This window comes from Chaetodon trifascialis, chromosome 21, assembly GCF_039877785.1.
Source record: "Chaetodon trifascialis isolate fChaTrf1 chromosome 21, fChaTrf1.hap1, whole genome shotgun sequence".
NCBI lineage: Eukaryota > Metazoa > Chordata > Actinopteri > Chaetodontiformes > Chaetodontidae > Chaetodon > Chaetodon trifascialis.
In genome coordinates this window covers 20032394-20054293 of record NC_092076.1, presented here as the reverse complement: position 1 = coordinate 20054293, position 21900 = coordinate 20032394, and the positions used below count along the sequence as shown (strand labels likewise).

Sequence of the window (21900 nt, the reverse complement as noted above, 5' to 3'; positions counted from 1 at the left end):
ATAATCCACTGTTTGTACTACCAATGAGAACACAGTAAATTTTCTGGAAACCACTGCATCTCTTAAATGTTCTGTTTGTTTGGGTCCCATTCAGGCTTCTCTGTGCCAGACCGTCATCATCGTGGGACCACTCTCTGGCTGTTGGTGACTCATTCCAGATATTTTGGATCTGGATCTTCGTCCTCCAGGACAGTCAGCCTCATCTCTTGTTTGTCTCTCCCTCTGTGTATGTTTGATATTTTCCACTGTTTGTGTGAATGGTCTGTCCTCTTTAACATCTCCATGATGGAGAGGAGGTTGTGTGGCTCAGGTTTGCTTGGCGACACCTGAAGTCGTTCAGAGTATCCCTGGGTCCGTTCTTCAGATATGTTTGCAGTCTTTCTACAACATTTGTCATCCTGACTGTCCATACTGTATTGACTTGTACAGAGCTTGCACATCTTTCAATACAGATGTTCCACACTGATAAGGTTATATCTGAAACCTCCATTACCTCCAACATGTTGACACTCATATAACAAACACATAAACTTGGATGGCAACTCTGCTAAGTGTTTATACTGTTGATGCTTATGACAGTGACTGTAACAACCAACAGTGACAACCACAACAAACACATACAGCGAGTGGAGGCACACCTACCCATATTTCCACATCTACATGCTGTGTGGAAATGAGAGAGAGGAGGAAAAAGTAAGTTGCTGTAGTCATTTTACAGACAGCACATAAAAACATCACACCTATCAAACAGATAAGACTGTTGGATGATGAGGTTATGACAGCTTAATAATATATTCAAGGTCTTGTTCTTAAATTTCCCTCCATATGAAGATTTGAAACATGAAATATTGTCATGAAATATGTTTATTTGCTTTCTTTCTGATAGCAAGATAATTAGATCAGAATCAGTCTCATGTCTGTGTGTTAAGGACAGATTTGGAGTCTGGACCTGGTTAGTCTAGACTAGAAGACTTAATCTGTAACCAGGAAGAAATGAACAACAAGGATACAAAAGGATAGCTGTTCCCCTGCTTCTTGGCTTAATGCTAACCTCTTCATGGCTCTGGCTCCATACTAACTGCACAGATTTAAGCAAATGGTGTTGATTGTCTCATCTAAGTCTTGGCAAAATGTCAAAGAAGAGTATTTCCCCAAATATTGCACTATTGCTGTAAAGAGACCAAAATTTAGTTTATACTGTTTAGGTTTCTGTAAGAAAAGTTAGCCGGGTGGATGGCTGTTGCGCAGTAAAAGGTTTCAGATGGACAAGCTAACGGTGCAACAAGCGATGACAAAATTGTCAACAGAACCCTTCCTTAGATAGCTCCATAATTAAACATGGCTCTGTATCTGTAGTAGCTGTTGGCTAATGTACAAAGAGCACTATTCCTGGAAATGAGTGCAATTGATGCACATCTTTCGTCACATAAAAGCTCAGTAATCCTGCCTATCCACTCCAGTCAAACTCCCCTTCTCCTCCTATCCAATATCCTGTTGGTTTATGTAAAGTTCAGACTACACGATATAATGTTCGTTAAGGTGGTTACACAGCTATAACTTTGTGCCATGACTTGGCTGAGAGACATGGCAGACTACATGTGTGTATTTTTGCAAAAAGCCCTGCAATGTAATCCACTAACACAGTGGAGTGGTCATTCAGATCTATGTAAGTGGACATCCAAGTGGAATAACTTGATGAGTGCAACTTATAGCACTGTGCTAACATAGTGTACCTCATGCCAGCACAGCTTTGCTTTGTGTCATTGTCAGCATGAACGGCACTATCAAAGTCAAGTCTGTGCATGGCAGCGAAGAACTGATTTCACTTCATGCCTCTTGGACAGATCCTCTCTGGATCAGGTTGAAAATGTGTAAATGCATCCATCAGTCCACAACACACATGTAATCTTTACTCCTCCCAGTTTAACTATATCAGTAAACAGCCTGTGGAAGTAGTTTTTAGCTAGCTAGCTTCAGGTGCATTACCACAACCCTCTGGACAGGAGGAAATTTAGCTAATTCAAACAGCTCACACCTTGGTCCTCCTTCCTTTGCTTCCTGTTCTTAATCTTCAGATTTCCTCCACGGCGTTCTAACCAAGCACTGCGAGTGTTGTAACTCTGATGTGTCCCATAGGGCACTAAGCAATACATGACAAAATAAGACACGGTATCCCATATGCCGCTGTCAATATTTAACTGCCTTCAAGTTCTCACAGATTAAATTTCACTTAAATCAATGTTCTGATATCATGTATAAATGCCTTGTAAATGTGCTGGCAGTTCACTTACTATGTAATGGCAGGGGAGGGAAATGCTGCCTTGTATGAAAACTGTACAGGTATGACATTGGTTGCCTATCAGTTGATTATCAAGCAGCAGTAGGAGGTATTGTTTGAGATGATGCTGGTTATTGCAGTATTTTGCTTACTTGTCACACAGAGCAGTTAATTCACAATGCGCTGTTTTATGTGACGAAGTGGAGTGGAAATCACTCCCAAGTAGCTCAAAGCAGCACTGTGCTGGTTGGGCTCTGGAGCACACCCTATTGTATGCTTTATGCATATAATATATGCAAAGCACAGAGCTGCTCAAGCTTCACCTCACATATGCCTGGCTTACAGTACAAACGAACAACATGCACACAGATTCCTCTAAAACACATATTTACCTGAACTTTCCAAGTTACTCTCTATTTGTGGGTCATTTCTTTGAATGAATGTCTTTCTCACAATACAGATAAATCTGATAAATAAATTGATCTTCAAGTGTAAAAGAAGTGAGGTTACGAAGTTGGCAAAGATGATTTTTATTGCCTCCAAAAAGATGATAATCAGTTATTGCAGCAGGTGAGGAATGAAAATAGGCAAATCATTTCATTTTGATGTAAATCAACAGATTTGAGGGTCTGTTTTGAAATATATCCAGTTTTTCCTTGAGCTGGGTGATGATTTGAGCTCTGCTCTCTGGCTCTGCAGTTAATACAGATCTCACAATCAAAATCTGATCTTTGTTTTAATTTTTGGTCAGTTTGAGCATGTTGTTTTAAAGTTTTTGCTAACCCTTCATCACAGAAGCACCATCATTTAAAAATAAAGTACACTTTTGGAAGTGGTTCTATTTCTAGCTAGCCAGCTAGTTACTTTTTAGGCAGCAGTTGATGGCATGTTGTTGGCCTGACTAAACATAGTTGAATAGCACACTTTCTAAAAGCAGAAACTTAGATTACACAATCAACAAACAGATAAAATACAGTGTGTAAAGAAAAAAAAACAAAACAAAACACTAAAGACCCATAAAAACAAAATGCATAAAAGTTGATTTGCAGTTACATGTGACATAAAGACTAATATGTCTGCTGCAAAGATATAGATAACCTCAGATATAGCTCAAATGTAAAAATGCTGAGATAATAATAATAATAATCTGAATAAAAACTGAATAAATAAACTGAATAAAAGTACTGATAAGAGGATGATGCTGTCTTCTTGTTTGGGAGGAAAGATAACAGATTACATTTAAACAGAGTCACATTTGCAGCAGTAGCTGTCTGCACTCAGTCAAGGACATCTGCACAAACGTGATCAGACCAGCACTCTTATATATGAGTATGAGTATGGCTATGAGTATAGCCAAGAATGAACAGACTAGTAAGTGGACTCTCTCTCCTTGTTTGTCAACCACCTCCTGCTCTTTGTGTTTCACCAGGCCAGTGTCTCAGCCAAAGAAAGCCCTGAACTGAGAACGGCCTACTGTACATTCCTTCACCTCCCCTTGCCTGTTGTGTGTTTTAATGTGTGTGTCTCTTCACACTCACCCCCTCAGCCTTCTCCTCCGTGTTGGCCAGCATCTCCTGAAGGGCTCGCACCGACAAGGACTGTTCCAACACAAAGGTGCAGATGGACAGATCTGGAGGCACATTCTGAAACAACAGGGACACACCCTCAATACTTTATTGATGTTAACAAAGTTTTATTTTGCTAATAATGACAGGCTTTTCTGAATGTTACTACTCAAGTCAGTGTCCACTCAAACTGATTCCTGAGGTTCTTGAATTACAATCTTTGATGGTTCTGATTGGCACACACTAGTTCTGAATGATGAGAAACTCTTGCATTTTAAACTCTCTCTATTCTATGTAATCCTCATAAGGATCATTTAAGAAATAAGATGTAATCTAATGGAAACATGAAATAATACAAAAGATGTGTAATTCCACAAAATCCCTGCCACTCAGACAGGAAAAAGCCACCTTCCTGGATAAGGACGGCATCACAGTAGTAGACACAGCATGGTGGGTTCTACTCAGTTTCAACCCTTGCATCCGAAGGCAAGGTCTATCAGGTCTATAGTTTCTGTATTTCCCCTTGTTTAAATTGTTCATATTTTTCAATATCCACTTTGCTGCTGTAATACTGGAAATTTCCCCACTGTGGGACTAATAAAGGAATATCTTATCTTATCTTATCTTATCTTATCTTATCTTATCTTATCTTATCAGGTGCGCCAATTCTGTCTTTCCCTAGCCCAACAGGTCTGTGCTCTGGACCAGCTCTGGACAGCACAGGAAATGACAGAGCACACAAATGTGTTTCAGCTTCGTGCCATACATTTTGCGTTTCACAAGTTCCTTCTATATTTAAAGGGCAGGCATGTTGTTGTATTGTTCAACAGTGAGTGAGCGGTTCACCATGTCAAACATCAAAGGGTACCAGATCAACGCTGATGCTGGTAAGGCTGCTGCTCGTGTGGGCTTTCCCTCGCTTTGCCTGCCTGAAGGCCATTTATTTGGCAGGGCCACAGAAGGTGGTGACAGACTTTCTCTACCATCAGAAACCTCACGTAGGGAGGGAAGTGGAGACTACACCCAGAGGTAGTACAGGAAATATGACACGCATATGGCACAGCAGAGGTGGTCCTGTTTGACTCAAGGGGCTCTATTTTCGTCCCTGCCACTTTGGTGCAGCACAGGCGGGTGTGCAGCGCACTTGGTATTTTGGTAAACCGAGGTGCACAGAGGTACGCCAGGATGGGCGTTGCAGCGCAGTAGGGGGAGGTGTCGGCATAATCAGCCAGCCGATTTTGATTTTCGGTCCATTTCGGACCACGCCGGTGCGCAAAAGTGCGCTGAAAGCTCGCCACCCCAGACCTGGTCAACTCTGTGCTGGGCAAGTGGATTTTCATAAACCGGCGGCGTCGTGCGCACACCTCACCAATACCTCAGGCAGGTTTCCACAGTGTCTGGCATTTCACTGTGATCAATAATTAGCAACAACCACGATTCAATGCAACTATCTGAGTCGGCACACAAACACCTGACTTTGCACCCGCGCTACAGAATCAAAAATAGAGCCCACAGTCTTCACAGTCTAGAGCTTCCTGGAGCCTTTGGACATTTTCGGGCATCCTGAATCCTACATGGCCGCTTCGGCTTGAGTGGTCCATCTCTCAGTAGGCGGCATGGTGATAACTCACTTGGGTAAGCAGAAGATGCAGTGGAAGAACTGACAGAATTTGTCACAATTCTGACCTTTCAAATTTTTAACCAAGTTAGAAATGAAGTCAATGAGCAGACTCAGAGCAGAGACACTTTCTTTCTTTCAAGCTAGCTGGATGCCTTCAGCACGCTCGGTGTTGTTTGGGATTCGGTTGATCTCTCAGCAGTGGAAGTGAGTTGTTCTCTGGATGAGGCTGAAAATTTGAATTTTCCATGTTTAAAGGCTTAGCCTTTTCATTTGCTTTAGGAAACCAAACCACCTTTATGAAAAGCAAAAGATAATCCTTAATAATTAATGTGTAGTAGACGGCATTAAACCAGGTTCATATGCCATGATGGTTATCATGTTACAATCTTGCTATATAGTATATATTCTATATACTCCTACTGTATAGACGCATAGGTACATCTACAGTATATGCACAGCAAATTAAATGACTAAAATAACATCAGTGCTTGTTAGTGTCCATACATCCTTATATTAAAGGTACATCTACTTTCTCCTCTGTCTCTAAGGAATGCAGAAGAGGGACGACAAGTGCCCTGTCACACACACACACACACACACACACACACACACACACACACACACACACACACACACACACACACACACACACACACACACACACACAGGCACTCTGAGAGTGGCCTGTGGAAGTTGTGGCATCTCAGTCTGTCCCTTGTTGTGTGTGCTTTTTCTGAATTTTATTAATAAGCAACAGAAAAAATAACCTTGTTTACTAAGTTATAACAAAACAGGCAAGTAACATGAACAGAAACAATGATTATACCTTGAGTATGGAATAAGGTATATACTAATAAGTATGAAAATGAGAATCATATGCTAAGCGCTTCACATTCAGTGAACCCACATTTTTGCACTGATGATGCAATGTGCACAATTTATGTTAATGTCTCTGCTCATTTATTGGAGTTTTTCCTTCAACGTGTCTCCTGACTGGCACTGTGTCATACATGTGACATAAAGCAGTATATACTCTACATAAGAGCTTGTGACATAAAGCAGTATATACTCTACATAAGAGCTTGTGACATAAAGCAGTATATACTCTACATAAGAGCTTGAGACATAAAGCAGTATATACTCTACATAAGAGCTTGAGACATAAAGCAGTATATACTCTACATAAGAGCTTGTATCAGTACCTTGGAGTTGGAGATGGATTCGAGGAAGCAGAGTCTGTTTCCGAAGCCTTCAGCAGCCAGACAGAGTTTCTGTTGCTCCTTACAGATTGTGGCAGAGCACTGCAGGACCACCTCATCATCCTAACACACACACACACACACACACACACACACACACACACACACACACACACACACACACACATACACACAAAGATGTAGTTACAAATGAAGACAGTCAATGACCTAGAGTCAGTAACAGAGATTTTCTGTAGCTCCTTGTAGGTGGTGGCTAAAAATTGCAGAGCACCATCTTGCCAGAAAACTTCCACACTTCCACACCCAGCCCTACACAGTTTGACCATATGGGCTGTGGCACTACAAATTCCCACTTTGAAGAGGAATCAACTTCATGCATACATACATAGAACACACCATTTGGTCAACAGGACGGACCATTCGTTTGTTCATTAATTTCATAATTTATGTCCATGTGAATATACTGGAGTTGAGGAGCAAACTGACAAAAAGCTTTCCTTTCAAAGTGAGCAAAAATATCTTAACTCCAACCAATCACAACAAAAAGAGGGAATTCAATCTAGGTGGTAATATTGTAAATTTATCTCAATACAGTCTTCATACTGGAAGTAAAGTATAACCCCTATTCCAAACAAGTTGAGATACTGTGTGTTGTCGAACCCACGTAGGAATACGTTTTACAATCATGTGTTCTTAAAGTGGTGAACCTCGCTCCATCCTTGCTTGTGAACAACTGAGCCTTTCCAGGATGCCCCTTTCATACCAATCATGATACTATCACCTGTTACCAATGCACCTGTTTTTGGAGCATTCCACAACTTTCCGAGCCTTTGTTGCTCCAGTCCCAACTTGTTTGATACAAGCTGCTTCCATCAAATTCAGAATAAGGACATATGTTGCACATAAAACACACAGCACATAAGACAGTGTTGATGAGGTCACACATTAAATATATTGTCTTTGTACCATTTTCAACTGAGCATATGTCAAAAAGGATTAGCTAAGTAGCTTAGTTACATACCTGTCAACATTGAAATTTCAAAGGGAAATTTTCTGGTGCCCTGTCCTGAGTCATCCTACCATCCTTACCACTGACCACATGCCCCTTACGTGAACACAAGAGTACACAAATGAATGCTAAAATCAGCACTAGGCAACCACTTGCTTAAAATGTAAGAGCACCAGGCGTTTGTTTTAAGTAGTTCCTACATTAAGTGACGAAAATTAGGTGGTCAGAATAAGATACATGGTTGAAAGTGAAATGCTTTGAACGTCCCTGCATTATTTAAATGAAGAAATTGCTTAGGTTATTTATATAATACTTGAAGGATATGTACACATCACTTACACATTTTGCTTCAATTGTGATTGTTAGAGGCTACTTTCAAGTGAACAATTGATAGGAGAGGATGCTTATAAAATTGGATCACAGACATAGTATAACTACAGTCATTGGTGGAGCATGTTACTGCACCTTAGTTGTGCTCATCTTGGCAGATGTGTCACTTTTCCCTCTGTGTGATACATTAAAATCTGTGACATATTTTAGAAAAACCATAACTTACAAAAACGTATGTTTATTTATTATATACAGCACCCCAACTTTTATGGAATCAGTGTTGTAATGCCAGTCATATGACGTTCTGTTCAAAGTTATCTATTTATAGTATGCTATCAATACTACATTATCACATTTTGTGCTGTTTGAGGAAAATCTGAATTTCTATGATCATAAACACTTAAGGCGAGGTACTGAACCTCAATACCCTAACCAAGTATATCCATATCTTGGACGATTTTTTGCATGGTAACTACAGCGTGGTTAAAGTTAGGCAAAGACTGTGGTTACCAATAAAATTAATTCAGAAATGAAAAAACGGAAATATATAAAGCACAGTAATTGCCCATCCACAACCTTAACCTCCACATTCTAACAAACTACCTGCTACATTAGCATTAATTGTTGGGGTACATAAATTGTGAGGTGCAGAATTGTCCAATGAATGTAATTTTATTTCGTTTTTTTTTTTTTTTTTGCCACAGCTCTCTGTCTGTAATGTTGTATCTCTGCTAGATAGATCTGTACAGAGTAACATCAAATAAACAGAAAAGCAAGACTATAGACTAGACAGATGTCATTTCCCATTCTCTTCAGCTCATGCATTTTAATCAAGAGGAGTTGGACTGACAGAGACAAGCACACGGTGGCATTATAACAAAAGCTAGCAATATACGCTAGCTTTGTCATTCATTCAAACACACACAAGCCAAATCTAGTGCACACTAAGGCGCAGTGTGTCCTAACATATGATGTGGCTATGATAAGCTTCCTATCCGTCAGTCAGACCGTAACGGCACTACAACATGTCCTTCATCTGAGTGTTACTATCAATTAAAAATCTGCAGCAGATCCTGCTATAACTGAGATCTAATCAGCATACATCTGTTTGTCTGCTTAATGTCTGTCTACCCATACATGGGCATATGTACTAAAACCCCAGCAGAAACTACACAAGTGTGTGTCACACCACCACCACCACTTCGACAATAATGACAACAACAATAACAACAAAGAACCCTGGGAGCACAAACTAATCTTGTATTATAGAGATACTATGTAATATTATGTAGACTTATTTTGGTTAATACAAACAATTCCTATTTAAATTCTAACATTGGTTCAAAAATGACGAGTGGACATTTTCCTTAAAACCTTCAGCCCTAAACAAAGCTACATAACTTAGTAACGGCCCCCAGCCATTGGTTTAAGTACGTGGATGACACCTGGGTCAAGATTAGAACACAGAAGTGTAAGCTTTCATGGATCACATCAATGCAGTGGACAGCAGCATCAAGTTCACTCAGGAGGATGTTAAAGGAGGCAGTCTGGCCTTTTTGGATTGTGTAGTGCATATTTAAGATGACAGGAGCCTCAACACTGAAGAATACAGAAAACCCACACACACAGATCAATATCTGCTCTTTGATTCTCACAACCTACTGGAGCATAAGCTGGGGGTTATCAGAACCCTACACCAGGGGTTCCCAAACTTTTCCATGCCATGGCCCCCCAAACAGCATTAGCTTCTGGCTGGGGACCCCCTTTGCAAACCCACTGACAATGCTACAAAATATGTAAAGAAACATCAACTTTTAGAAAGATTTACTTACTTTTATTCAATGTTCAATAATTATTACATTTGTTTAGCATAAGAATATTAACAAACATGTTTTCAACACTGTATTATATTCCCACTGAATAATGAACTTTTCAACAAACTGTTGACAGACAAGAACAGAACAAAAGAAATCAAACCTCTCTCAGTTGTGTGTGTGTTCACTATTCAATAATTATTACATTTGTTTAGCATAAGAATATTATTAACTAACATGCTTTGCTTTTTTGCTTTTTTTCCTTAACTTCCCCCCAATTTTCTGAGGCCCCCCTAGCACCCCCTGGCGGCCCCACTTTGAAAACCACTGCCCTACACCATGGGGCTTGGAACGTGCCAGCAATGACGGAAGGCGAGGACAAGGAGCAGAAACACATCAGGGAAGCATCAAGGAAAAACACAGAACAGAAAGAGTAGAAAAGGACTATAAACGCAATGTCATTTCTTACATTCCTGGAGTATCTGAAAAACTCATGTGTGACTCATGTGACCAAAATGACTCACATGATGGTCAGGTGACTCAACAACTCACCCATTCTCACTTATCAACACCCACTGACCCATCAACTCCATGGCTCATGTGACCTTAACGACTCATATGTTAACAAATCAACGATTCTGCAAGAAGATAAATGCCTGTGACTTCACAGCAGTCAGTTAGAACTATGAAGTCCAGTTGCCTTTTGAAAGCACTGAGAAGTAACATGACCTGGATGAATGCAAATCTTCATGGCAATACTCACTAACTAAAGGAATGTAAATTTGAAGTGACTACATATTATACTGCAAATGGTGCTACAAAGGGGGTTTATATTCATAAAATGTATTAACCATGGACATACTGTAGTCTCTGTGAAGTCACCCACAGAAGAGCAATTGTGAAGCTCAGTAACAGTGGCTCCAGCCATTGGCATCTTGCTTGTTTTGGAGCCTGCCTCAAGTGGGGCATTGGGGTCCATTTTAAGAAAGCATGACATAGCTTTCCATTTTTATGCTGACGACACACAAATTTATCTGCCCCTGAAACAAAACGGCTCCTTATAGCCACTGTTGGACTGTCTGAAGGACATAAAAGCATGGACGGCGATGACGAAAATAACACAGAAGTTCTGTTTTTTGGACTGAGTAATGCGCGTACTGGTCCCCATATGGACCTGAGCTCACTGAGTCCATACATAAAATCCACTGTAAAAAATCTTGGGGTGATAATAATTAAATTGGACAAACTAATTAGGTGGTGAAATCCAGCTTCTTCCAGCTGAGGCTTTTATCTAAGGTCAAGTCCTGCCTGTCTTTTAATGATTTTGAAAGAATCACCCATGCTTTTATTTCGTCCCATCTTGACTACTGTAATGCTCTTGATGTTGGTGTTAGCCAGAATTCTGTCTCACGCTTAGAGTTAGTTCAAAATGCAGCAGCTCGTCTTTTAACAGGAACACACAAGCGAGCACATTTCCCCTGTGCTGGCTGTACATGGGCTAGCTCCAAGTCAACTGGCTGAGCTTTTAGTGACACATGAGCTAGTACGAGCTCTTAGGTCTGCCAGTCATTCACTTTAAGTTGTACCCAGAGCAAGGTTAAAACTTAGAGGAGATCGGGTCTTTTCTGTTGTAGCTCCCAAACTCTGGAACGAGCTGCGTCTGCATATTAGACTGTCCCCCTCACTGCCTGTTTTTAAATCACATTTTAAAACACATTTTTATTCTTTGGCTTTTAACTCAGTGTGAGAGTTTTATTTCTGTTTGTTTCTTGTTGTATGTTGCTTTTATGTTGAAAATTGTCCAGCACTTTGGTCAACGGCTGTTGTTTTAAATGTGCTTTATAAATAAATTTGATTTGATTTGATTTGATTTGATTTGATTTGATTTGATTTGATTTGATTTAAAGGGGTCATCACTTGGGCATTGGCCTCTACCCTACCCAAAAAAGGCGAACATCATCCCCACTGGAACCCATTCTTAAACACAGACTAAGTCTCATTTATAATCTAAGTAATGTACTTTAAATCCGGTATAAGCATATCCCTTTGAGAGCTGTTATTATTGGAGTTTATCTTATGTGCAGTCATGAAGATTTTCCTTCCCGCCACTGTACACTGTACAGCTGCCTCTCTCAGGTCCTTGTGTACAGTCTATAACACCGTCAAGACCTGAGGTCTGCTCCCAAAAGCCAGTATTTTCTTTGGCTGATCCCAGTGGAGCAGAGGGTGCAAGTCTTACAGGGCTACACACCTATACTCGTAGTTCCAGTATATAACTTAGGTTCCTACTTTGTATAGGCTTCACCCTCTGACAGCTGTCACTAATGGATTAAGGGCAAAGCTGATGTAGTCAATGCCCACTGTGACACCAAGGTCCACGAGCAGATAAAATACACTAGTTCATAACCCTGCAAAAACTAAGCTTAATAAGACAGGGAGGCATTGGCTGTGCCATGGATAACACCATGTCAGCCCTGTGTGGAAAAATGGGCACTAAGTGGTTTTATACTCCCTCCACACAGTATTGCTGCTGCAAAAGGGTGGGACACTGATCACATACCATAATGGTCCCCATGCAGCCCATCAGCCGAGGTGATGGGATTAGAGGTGCACCTTTTGGCATGTGCAAACAAACATCAAACGTGACAACGCATCATCTGCTGTCTAACACATTTAAAACTGAATGAGTCAGGGAGAACCCAGACACATCACAAAGAGACAAACAGATAAAAGGGCATGGAGTGAAGCACAAGATGCCACTGCACAGATGTCTGTGCTGTCATCCCTCTAAGGAAGGCCATAGATTAGACTAAGGCTCTCATGGAGTGGCCCCAGCACTCTGCGGAGGATCCAATCCTGCTGCACTGTAGGCTTGTGCGATAGCATCACGCAGCCAGTGAGACAGACACTGTTTAGACAGAGTCATGCATTGTGAGTGCCCACTGTAATGAACAAACAGCTGCTGTGTCTCCTGATGTTTGCGGTGGATAAAACATACTAAGACAAAGCGTACACTGGGCACTCTTCTTTCCCCTCATTTCTGTGAAGCGTGGGGAAGAACCCCTAGAGGGAAAGATTTCTGGACATAAGTAAATGGAAATAAGAAATTTATCTGCCCATGTATTGCGCTGTAGTACAAGGGGCTCTCATGCCCTGGATAGTGCACACCACTGCAGGTGGCAGTCATAACCTTCCTAAGTGCTGCAGATCAGTGGCCAGACCCACACAAGTTGGCCAGTAGATGGAGGATCACACCATCTAGCTATGAAAGTGCATCCCTTTGCCATTTCCCCACAGTTTCCCCACCAGCAGCTGCACCCTGGTCATGAACCAAGACATGCAGTACTGATGCCACCTGAATTGTGAATTGGCACAAATGCACACGACAAGGCGAGGAATGAGAGGAGTAGAACCTGCCCCACACCATCTGATAGAGAGCAGGTGTCTGTGTGACCACATATCAAAAAGTCAGGCTGAGCGCACGCCACCCTGATGATGTATGCCACTCCTGTCATATTGTCTGTCCTTACCACAACATGCCAGTTGCAGGCAGTGAAGGAAAGTGTTGTAACACACTTGTGGCAGGATGGAGGATTCTTCCTGGTTGAACCACCTCTGGATTTTCCTCATGTGCTAAAGGGATGTTTATGTCTAAGGGGACTACAACGTAGCTTGCTGACATCATCCCCAGTGGACACATCACTGACAGTGCCATCACCTCTCTGTGGGGCATGCTGTGTGATAGTAGAGAGTTTGGCGCATACAGCTTGGCTGGGGACAGCTTTGCCTTCATGGAGGCAGAGTCCATTTCCACACCCAGGTAAATTACCGACTGAGTGGGAAGCCGAGAGCTCTTTTGTCAATTCCCGGCAAAAGTATTTGCAGATGCCGTACATTTCTAGTGTGTGGAGTGAAGCTTTCTCCTAGGAGGGTGCCATAAGGATCAGGTCATCCAAGTAGAACCAATCCCTGATGTCTTTGTTGCATAATGGCTCCTGCACCATTTCTTTACACCTGGTTGATGGTTATACTAGTAATGTACTCCATGGAAGAAGAGGTGCAAAAACTTTCTGTGTATGGGAATGATGAGGATATGGAAATAAGGATCTTCATGTCAGTAGATGTGAACTGATCGCTGGGATGCATGCATATATGGGATAATGGGAACATACCTCAGTTCCCATCTGAAGGGGGAAACTCGAGACATGTGCAGCCAAATATTTCTCTGCATCATAGTCTGTGACATAATCCTGGATGCAGCCACTGCTGTCACCATGGAGAGAGTCTGGACAGCTGTCATAGCCTTCCTGATGTTAATAGAAAGTTGCGGGGAAAGAGCCCTGGGTTTAGTGGCCATACCAGGGCCAGCTGAGGCCACCTTCCTGATGAGGCCCAGCAAGGCTGGCTGGCAGACTACAGCCCAAGATGTGGACCCCTGTCCTTGCAATCAGACACCAGGTCTCCTAATGGGGAGATGGGAGAACTGGGAGGAGATTCCAAGATGGAGGAAGCCAAGCCCTTTGACTTGTGCCCGCCATCTGGATTCTTGTCTGGGATGTCTGAGAGGTCACCTTTGAAGATTACATAGTCTGTACAATATTGACAGACAGCTTGTTAAGTTAAAGCTAGCCCAGCCTGGCAAGTATGGCAAGGCAAACATTGCAGCAGAGATGAAGGTCTGACTGCAGGATGTAGCCAGTTTGTACAGTGTGATATATTATCTCACACTGTACATGAAGGCCTGAGAGAGGCAACTGTACAGTTACAGTGTTGGGAAAGAAAACTGTGCATACGTGTGGGGATAAACCACAATTGAACAGTCAACAGAAACAGAGAGGTATACCCATTGATGTAGGCAGTGACCAACTGTGGCACTGCAGTAAATAAGTCCCCTAAAGCCCAAAATGCATTTTCCCCATAGACAGAAAAAAATATGGAAATTTGCTGACAGAACATTTCTACGGAACTACAAATTGGGTCAATTATTATTCATGGTATAAAGAATTTCTAAACAATACAGGTTTTATATTTGCAAAATACAAAAAATGAAAAGTAACCTTAAAATGCACTATCCCACTATCCACACCATCCCGATGTAAAGTCTATGGGCTGAGCAGAAAATTCATAGCCACAGTGAAAGCGAACCTGGAGGCTAGAAAACATTTTCAAATTATGTACTCAGCGAGAAATTTTCATTCAAGTGACTGGGCGCCATCTTTGAGCCTGGAAAACTTTAGACAGTCAGAAAGTAGGTGGAGCCTGCAGGACAAGCACATCATATCCAGCGTGACAATCAGACTGAATTGGTATCTTTTTCTTTTTTTTTCACTTTATTTTTTCACTTTGTGTTCATTCTGGTCAATTTATTTCTTGCAAGGAAAAGGATCTTTTTTGTTAACAATTGTTTAATCCTAACCAGTCATCCATCCATCCATCCATTTTCTCCCGCTTATCCGGGGCCGGGTCGCGGGAGGAGCAGTCTGAGCAGGGACGCCTAGACTTCCTTCTCCCCAGACACTTCCCCCAGCTCTTCCGGGGAGATCCCCAGGCGTTCCCAGGCCAGCCGAGTGACATAGTCACCCCAGCGTGTCCTGGGTCTTCCCCGGGGCCTCCTCCCGGTGGGACATGCCTGGAACACCTCCCTAGGGAGGCGTCCAGGGGGCATCCGATAGAGATGCCCAAGCCACCTCAGCTGACTCCTCTCGATGCGGAGGAGCAGCGACTCTACTCTGAGCTCCTCCCGGGTGACAGAGCTCCTCACCCTATCTCTAAGGGAGCGCGCTGCCACCCTGCGGAGGAAACTCATTTCAGCCGCTTGTATCCGGGACCTCGTTCTTTCGGTCATGACCCAAACTTCATGACCATAGGTGAGGGTAGGAATGTAGATTGACCGGTAAATCGAGAGCTTCACCTTTCGGCTCAGCTCCTTCTTCACCACGACAGACCGGTACAGCGACCGCATTACTGCAGCCGCTGCACCGATCTGCCTGTCAATCTCACGCTCCATCCTTCCCTCACTCGTGAACAGAATCCTTGAACCGACACCTTATCGTGGTGGAGGAGTTTGAGCACCTGAATGATCTTAGAGGCTATGTTGTCCGGGGCTTAATGCCCCTGGTAGGGTCTCCCAAGGCAAACAGGTTCTAGGTGACGGGTCAGACTAAGAGCGGTTCAAAAGCCCCTTATGAAAGAGAAAAAACCAAGGAAGCGTACATCGCCCGGATTGGCGTCACCGGGGCCCCACCCTGGAGCCAGGCCCGGGGTTGGGGCTCGCTGGCGAGCGCCTGGTGGCCGGGTCTTTGCCCACGGGACCCGGCCGGGCACAGCCCGAAGGAGCGACGTGGGCCCGCCTTCCCGTAGGCCCACCACCCGCAGGAAGGATCAGAAGGGGCCGGTGCTATGTGATATGGGTGGCAGTCGTGGGCGGGGGCCCCGATGACCCAAAGCCCTAACCAGTCAGTAGTGAGTTAAATATCTGATCTGATTTTTTGCTGTAGAGGTTGCCTGGGACAATTTACATGACGTTTTCCCCAACAATGAAAGAACTATAAAGCGTTTACTGCATGTGTACATAAAAAGCACAGCAGGCATGTTTTTCAGTTGTCAGTCTCACACACGTCCGATAGAGCAGATATGCTGAACATCAGCATTTCACTGTTCTCCTTATTTGAATGTAGGTAGCTGGCTATGCAGCAAAACGACATTTCCATTGTTAACCCCACCCACTAAGCTCTTATCATATTTCCAACTGTTTCTCCAGGCGGTGTAAACAGCAGTCAATTAGCAAATCACTCAATATTTGAGTCACTGAACAAATCAAAGATGTGACTGCTGATTCAGAGGTCTTATACATATTCACATCATACGATCATAAAGTAAGTGGAACTTGTGGAAAGTTGATAAATTTCTCTCATAAATCAACATACATATGTTAAAAAGGGCTTCCTTTGTTGTTTCATCATTTATGAGGGCTCTCTACTACTATAAGTGCAAACAGACTCTATGCCTCTGGAAAATGGCCTCAGAGTGGTAGAGTGGAATTCTGGGGAGCTGCATCTGCTGCAGTGTTTCCATCAGGCTGCAGCGTGATGATGTTTGTGGATAGGAGGGATGTATGGGCATCTGGCTACTATACCTATATACTATACCTAATAACTATATTTATTCAGTTCCATCTGGGGAACATCGTAGTTGTCCTATGCTGCCTCGGGAACTCATCAGTCACTCTGGTCTTGCTTAATTATCTAGATGTGTGGGCTGAGGGAATACCATCACACACACATGCACCGTCTCTCACACACACACACAGCCATGTACGGTATGTTGGAAACTGGCATAATGTCTTAATGACTCTTAGAATGCACACACAAGGAGATGGGAGATAGCTGAGATATGGCTATCATTAACTTGAATAATGCCTTAGTGACATTTACAACAGCTGACACACACACACTGTACCCTACAGGAAGAGCACTGGTGTCTGTCAGCAGTCGTGTGCATTCCAGCCTTCTATGGAGAGAGAGAGAGAAAATGACCAGAGAATCAATGGAAAAGAGACACAGAGGGACTGACAGAAGATCAGCAGCAGCACTTCTTCTGCAACAGCCACTAGAGGCTGACTGAGTGAGACAGAACAAAACAAGCTAACAGCGAAATGTGTTGTTGGTTGTTGCTTTTGAACAAAAGGCATATTAGTGGTTTTGACAGCATAATTTGACAGGATCTTTTTTTTAAACATTACACTGTTACAAAAATAATTCACGTCTCACATCCTATGATTGCTGCCACTGTGATGAGGGCTTGGTTAGGTTTGGGCATAATAAGCCCAACACAAGAAGCAAGAAGGGGTCAGACAATCGTTCAGGTTGTAAACAAGCCAACAGTTTGGCAAGATTAGACACAGCACCAATTTATCTGGAGATGAAAATGAATAGTGCGCCCACCTGTGATATTGCTAATAGTCTCTCATTTAACATGAAAACCAGGAGTTAGGACAACCACAGCCAATGGCAACAAACTGAACAACAAAATGTGTCATCAGCAGAACATGGAGGCATTTTTAGATGTGACGATCCTTATCAACAGGAAGATCATTTCTGTTCCTTCCAAAACTGTTAAACACTCTGTTTCATAATGTAACAGCTTGTGTGACTGTTGTTACACTGTTGGACCTATTTTTAGTGATGTCACTGCATACAGAGTTCACAGCATGTACGAGTGCAGTGTTATCACAACCAATATAGCCCGGGGCTGAAGCCACAAAAGTGAAAGCTAAGTTGTATGAATTGTAATTTGCTGTAAGATTAAGAAATAAACTCTGGTCATTATTAAAAGAAAGGAACTTTGACTATTGATGGATTAGTGATAAGGTGGAAAACCAACAGCATGTCAAAGTCACACAGTCTTTCTCAGCTAATCCAAAGCATTCCAGCAATAGTTAAAAATATTCATAGCCCCTTTTCCTCACCCTTTACAGCAATAAAGAGCAGTATGAACTAGAGTTAGTATGAGGTAAATAATGTAAACCTCTGTGTTGACCTGTCTGCAAACTTTGTTTCTACTGCGTTCCACTGTGGGCCAGCAGAGGGGGCTGCAGGACCCTAAGCATCCTCACTTCCTACACCAATGCTAGAGTCCACAAAATTCTAATTTATGTCACACAAAGAAAGTTATTGGAAGGCTTTTTGTTTAAAATTGCAACCAACAAATGGATTTCAATACAGCAACATGTCAAAGGAGAGCATATAAGAAAACTGTGCTGTGGAAAAACCCAGAAAAGACATTCAGCAAATGAATGAACAAAATATCCATCGCTTCACTGTGAAAAAGGGGACGGACAGAATGTAATGTGAGGGAAAAAAATCACTTTGAAAGGATGTGGGCTTCATGTATGACTCAAAACACACAGCATGGATTGTCTTGGGTAGCACTATATAAGGGTTTTTAAATATATGGATCAGTGTGTAGTGTGTGAACACTGTTTGTGTGTGTTTTAGACATAGCGACAGAATGGCTTCCCTTTCTCGAGAAAAACACTCTCTTAGGCTGCATCTGCCCTCCTCCCACACACACAGAAATAGACTGACATAAATTAGCATGTCTTCTGTAGTCTACACAGTCATACACACACACACACACACACACACACACACACACACACACAAATGTGTCCACAAGCATAAAAAACAACCAGAAAAAATATAGAAATGTGCACACACGCACAAAAGCACATTAGGGTGCATGGTCAGTCCTCATCAGTTTACACCCAAAAGCAGCACAGAGCTGAATACACACCATCTTACACAACAGCTTATTCAACAGAAGCAGTCAGTGGAAACATTAAATATGACCTTCATAACAGTGCAGGATCGGAGGAAAGGGACAGACACACACACACACACACACACACACACACACACACACACACACACACACACACACAAAGACAGGGTGCTGCCAAAGAGGTCTGTTTGTAATCCAAAGGTAGAGAAGTAGGATCAAGGAAAGACACTACAACAATGATTAATCCTCCTTTGACACAAGAGAGGGTGAGAAAGAGAACCAGATAGTGGGAAAGTTAAAAAAAAAAAAAAAAAAACAGTTCACATCTGTTCATGGTAATGAAGGAACCAGTGCAATGTCACCCAGTGCAATGCTGTGTCTCACTGATGTGTTTTCAATAGTCATTTGAAAACAGCATAGCTCTGTGACACTGGTACCGAGTAGTGATTGGATGGATCGAGTGAGTTTGTTAAGGAATAGCTCCCAGATATGGTTTGTCTAAGATAACCTTTTCTCCTCCTGACTATAGCTCCATAGTTTAAACGCAGACATGAGATTGATCAATCTTCTTATCTCATTCTCAGACAGACAGCAAATCACATTCCCAAAATGTTCAACAAACAGCCTATTTCCACATTCAGCTGACACAGAGCTACACTGCCATTCATTTGGAGTCATGTTTATGTCCATCAGATGAATGGCAATCAAATTTTCACTCCTTTTAGCTCTAGTTTGGTCTCCAACTGATGACATGTTCACCAGCTAACTGTGGCTGCTGTGGCTAGCATACAGTGGGTTTATCAGAGCTTTGGCTGCTGCATATGAGAGAGAGAGAGAGAGAGAGAGAGAGAGAGAGAGAGAGAGAGAGAGAGAGAGAGAGAGAGAGAGAGAGAGAGAGAGGAGGAGGAGGAGGAGAAGTGCAGAGTTGGGTGACAATTTAATGTAGGTTTGTCACATTCCACAGTCACGTCATCCATTATTAATAATAAAGAAGAAGGAGCAGTAATTTTGAAATATCTCAATCTGGCCATTCAGATCAAAGGGCACTTGACACTAAGGACATAAACATAATTCATAATTCTGAAGAAGTATTACATCACATTAAGGCCATTTTGATAAGCCCTGCAGCTGCAGTTTTAATGATGCATTTTAATTCTGGCCTCAAATCAAAGCAGAGGGGCACAAAATACGGTCTGGGTCATGCTGGAGCCCTTCACCAACATTTATATTAAGCCTGCTTGCCCAAATACTTAGTTATATATTCAACTTAACTGAATCCCTGTTTGCATTTCTTTGGTGTTTACATTCCTCATGTCTCAAAGACAAAACAGTCTGTATTAAACCAGTCAAACTATAAATGAATTACTTCAGCAGCTTCTGCTACATTACTGTGGTACTGTATGTGCCAGATCAGCCTGCTGTTTATCAGTATGTACTGTAGTACTGTGTGCGTGTGGGGGTGTGTGTGTGCGTGGGGGGGGGGGGGGGGGTGTTCGTGTGAGTTGTATTCCAAGTATCCCGTGTTATAGAGCATCAGGGATTTGGAAGACACACAGACACACACACTGACAGTGGGCAGGTCAGCGGAGGAGGGTTTAAAAGCTTGGCGGGGGGGGGGGGGGGGGGGGGGGGACAGAGAGAGAGAGTGTGGAGGAGGGGAAGCGCCAATGATGATGTAATCTGAGAAAAGCAGAGGGAAGAGGAAAACAGAGAGGGAGACACTTCACTCTGATCAGATACTGCTGTACAGTTATTCCTTATCACATACATCTGACATTTAATTATAGATGACTAGTTTATTGAAAATACTGTTTAGAAGTAATATGATGTATTTTATGTAACATTTATTTCATCTTTAATATGATACAGACCAAGTTAGGTTTGATTTCCAAATCACTGTTACTGTCAAATTTGTCTCTGTAATAATAAACAATACCTTTTGAAACGGAAAATTAGCTACTCATAATTATTTACTCATTGTACTGAAAAATAACACAGAGCAAAACAATTGATCTCTGGAGCCAGCTTCTCAAATGTGACCATTTGCTCTTTTTTCTGTAAATAATCATTAACTGTTATCGATGGAAAACATTTATCCATTTCATTTTAACCTCACAATGAAACATTCATGTGTGTAAATTCTTATTGAGACCTCAGCACCTCAAAACAAACTCAGATTGTTTGGGGCTTTTCACATCTCACAATCCAAAGCTTAGGTTAGTTTTGCTTTCACATTGCAATTACGTGAACACACTAAAGGACTAGACATGTCATATGTATCTACGTCCTGTCCTCATCACCTATGTGAGCTGCGTCTCCCAGTACTTGCAATTAACTGGTTTGTAGACAGGTGTGCATCAGTTTGCTGTCAATTCAATTCCTTTCTGTTGTGCATAGTCTTGAAAAAAAATGAAATGAAAAGTGTCTGATTTTTTTTGTGTTTTTTCCCCCAACTGATTCTATATAAAGTGTACAGAACAAATGACAATTAAACGTCTACTCTCCTCCTTTACCCACATGCCAAGATTCAGGTGTCTGGACCTTGGACCGGGGAGGTTTCACACTTGTAATTTTAGTTTGGATCTAACTGAAAAATCTGAAAATCTGCACCAGCAGTGGCAGGTGTGAAAGGGCTCTGACGCAATGATTCAATCATCTAAACAAGAGTACCCTAACCTAAATGAGGCAGGAAACAAGAGGACGAAAATCGTAATTTTTTCTGTCGTTTTTTCCGTATCATACAGTAGCAGGTTGCATCCTCAGAATATTTGTGATCACACA

At 42.2% G+C, this 21900-nt stretch overlaps 2 protein-coding genes across 2 annotated transcripts in view; one reads left to right on the top strand and one right to left on the bottom strand.

Moving 5' to 3' along the window:
• Nucleotides 1-21900, bottom strand: part of ryr2a (ryanodine receptor 2a (cardiac)) — a 198882-nt gene that overhangs the window by 125543 nt on the left and 51439 nt on the right. The window contains exons 2-4 of the mRNA XM_070990859.1: nt 6667-6786; nt 3817-3921; nt 643-663 (exon numbers count right to left, since the gene is read on the bottom strand). Of these exons, the coding sequence (XP_070846960.1) occupies nt 643-663; nt 3817-3921; nt 6667-6786 (246 nt within the window). The remainder of the gene's footprint in view (nt 1-642; nt 664-3816; nt 3922-6666; nt 6787-21900) is intronic.
• Nucleotides 1-21900, top strand: part of adgra1a (adhesion G protein-coupled receptor A1a) — a 339338-nt gene that overhangs the window by 269834 nt on the left and 47604 nt on the right. The gene's annotated exons all lie outside the window — the stretch shown is intronic.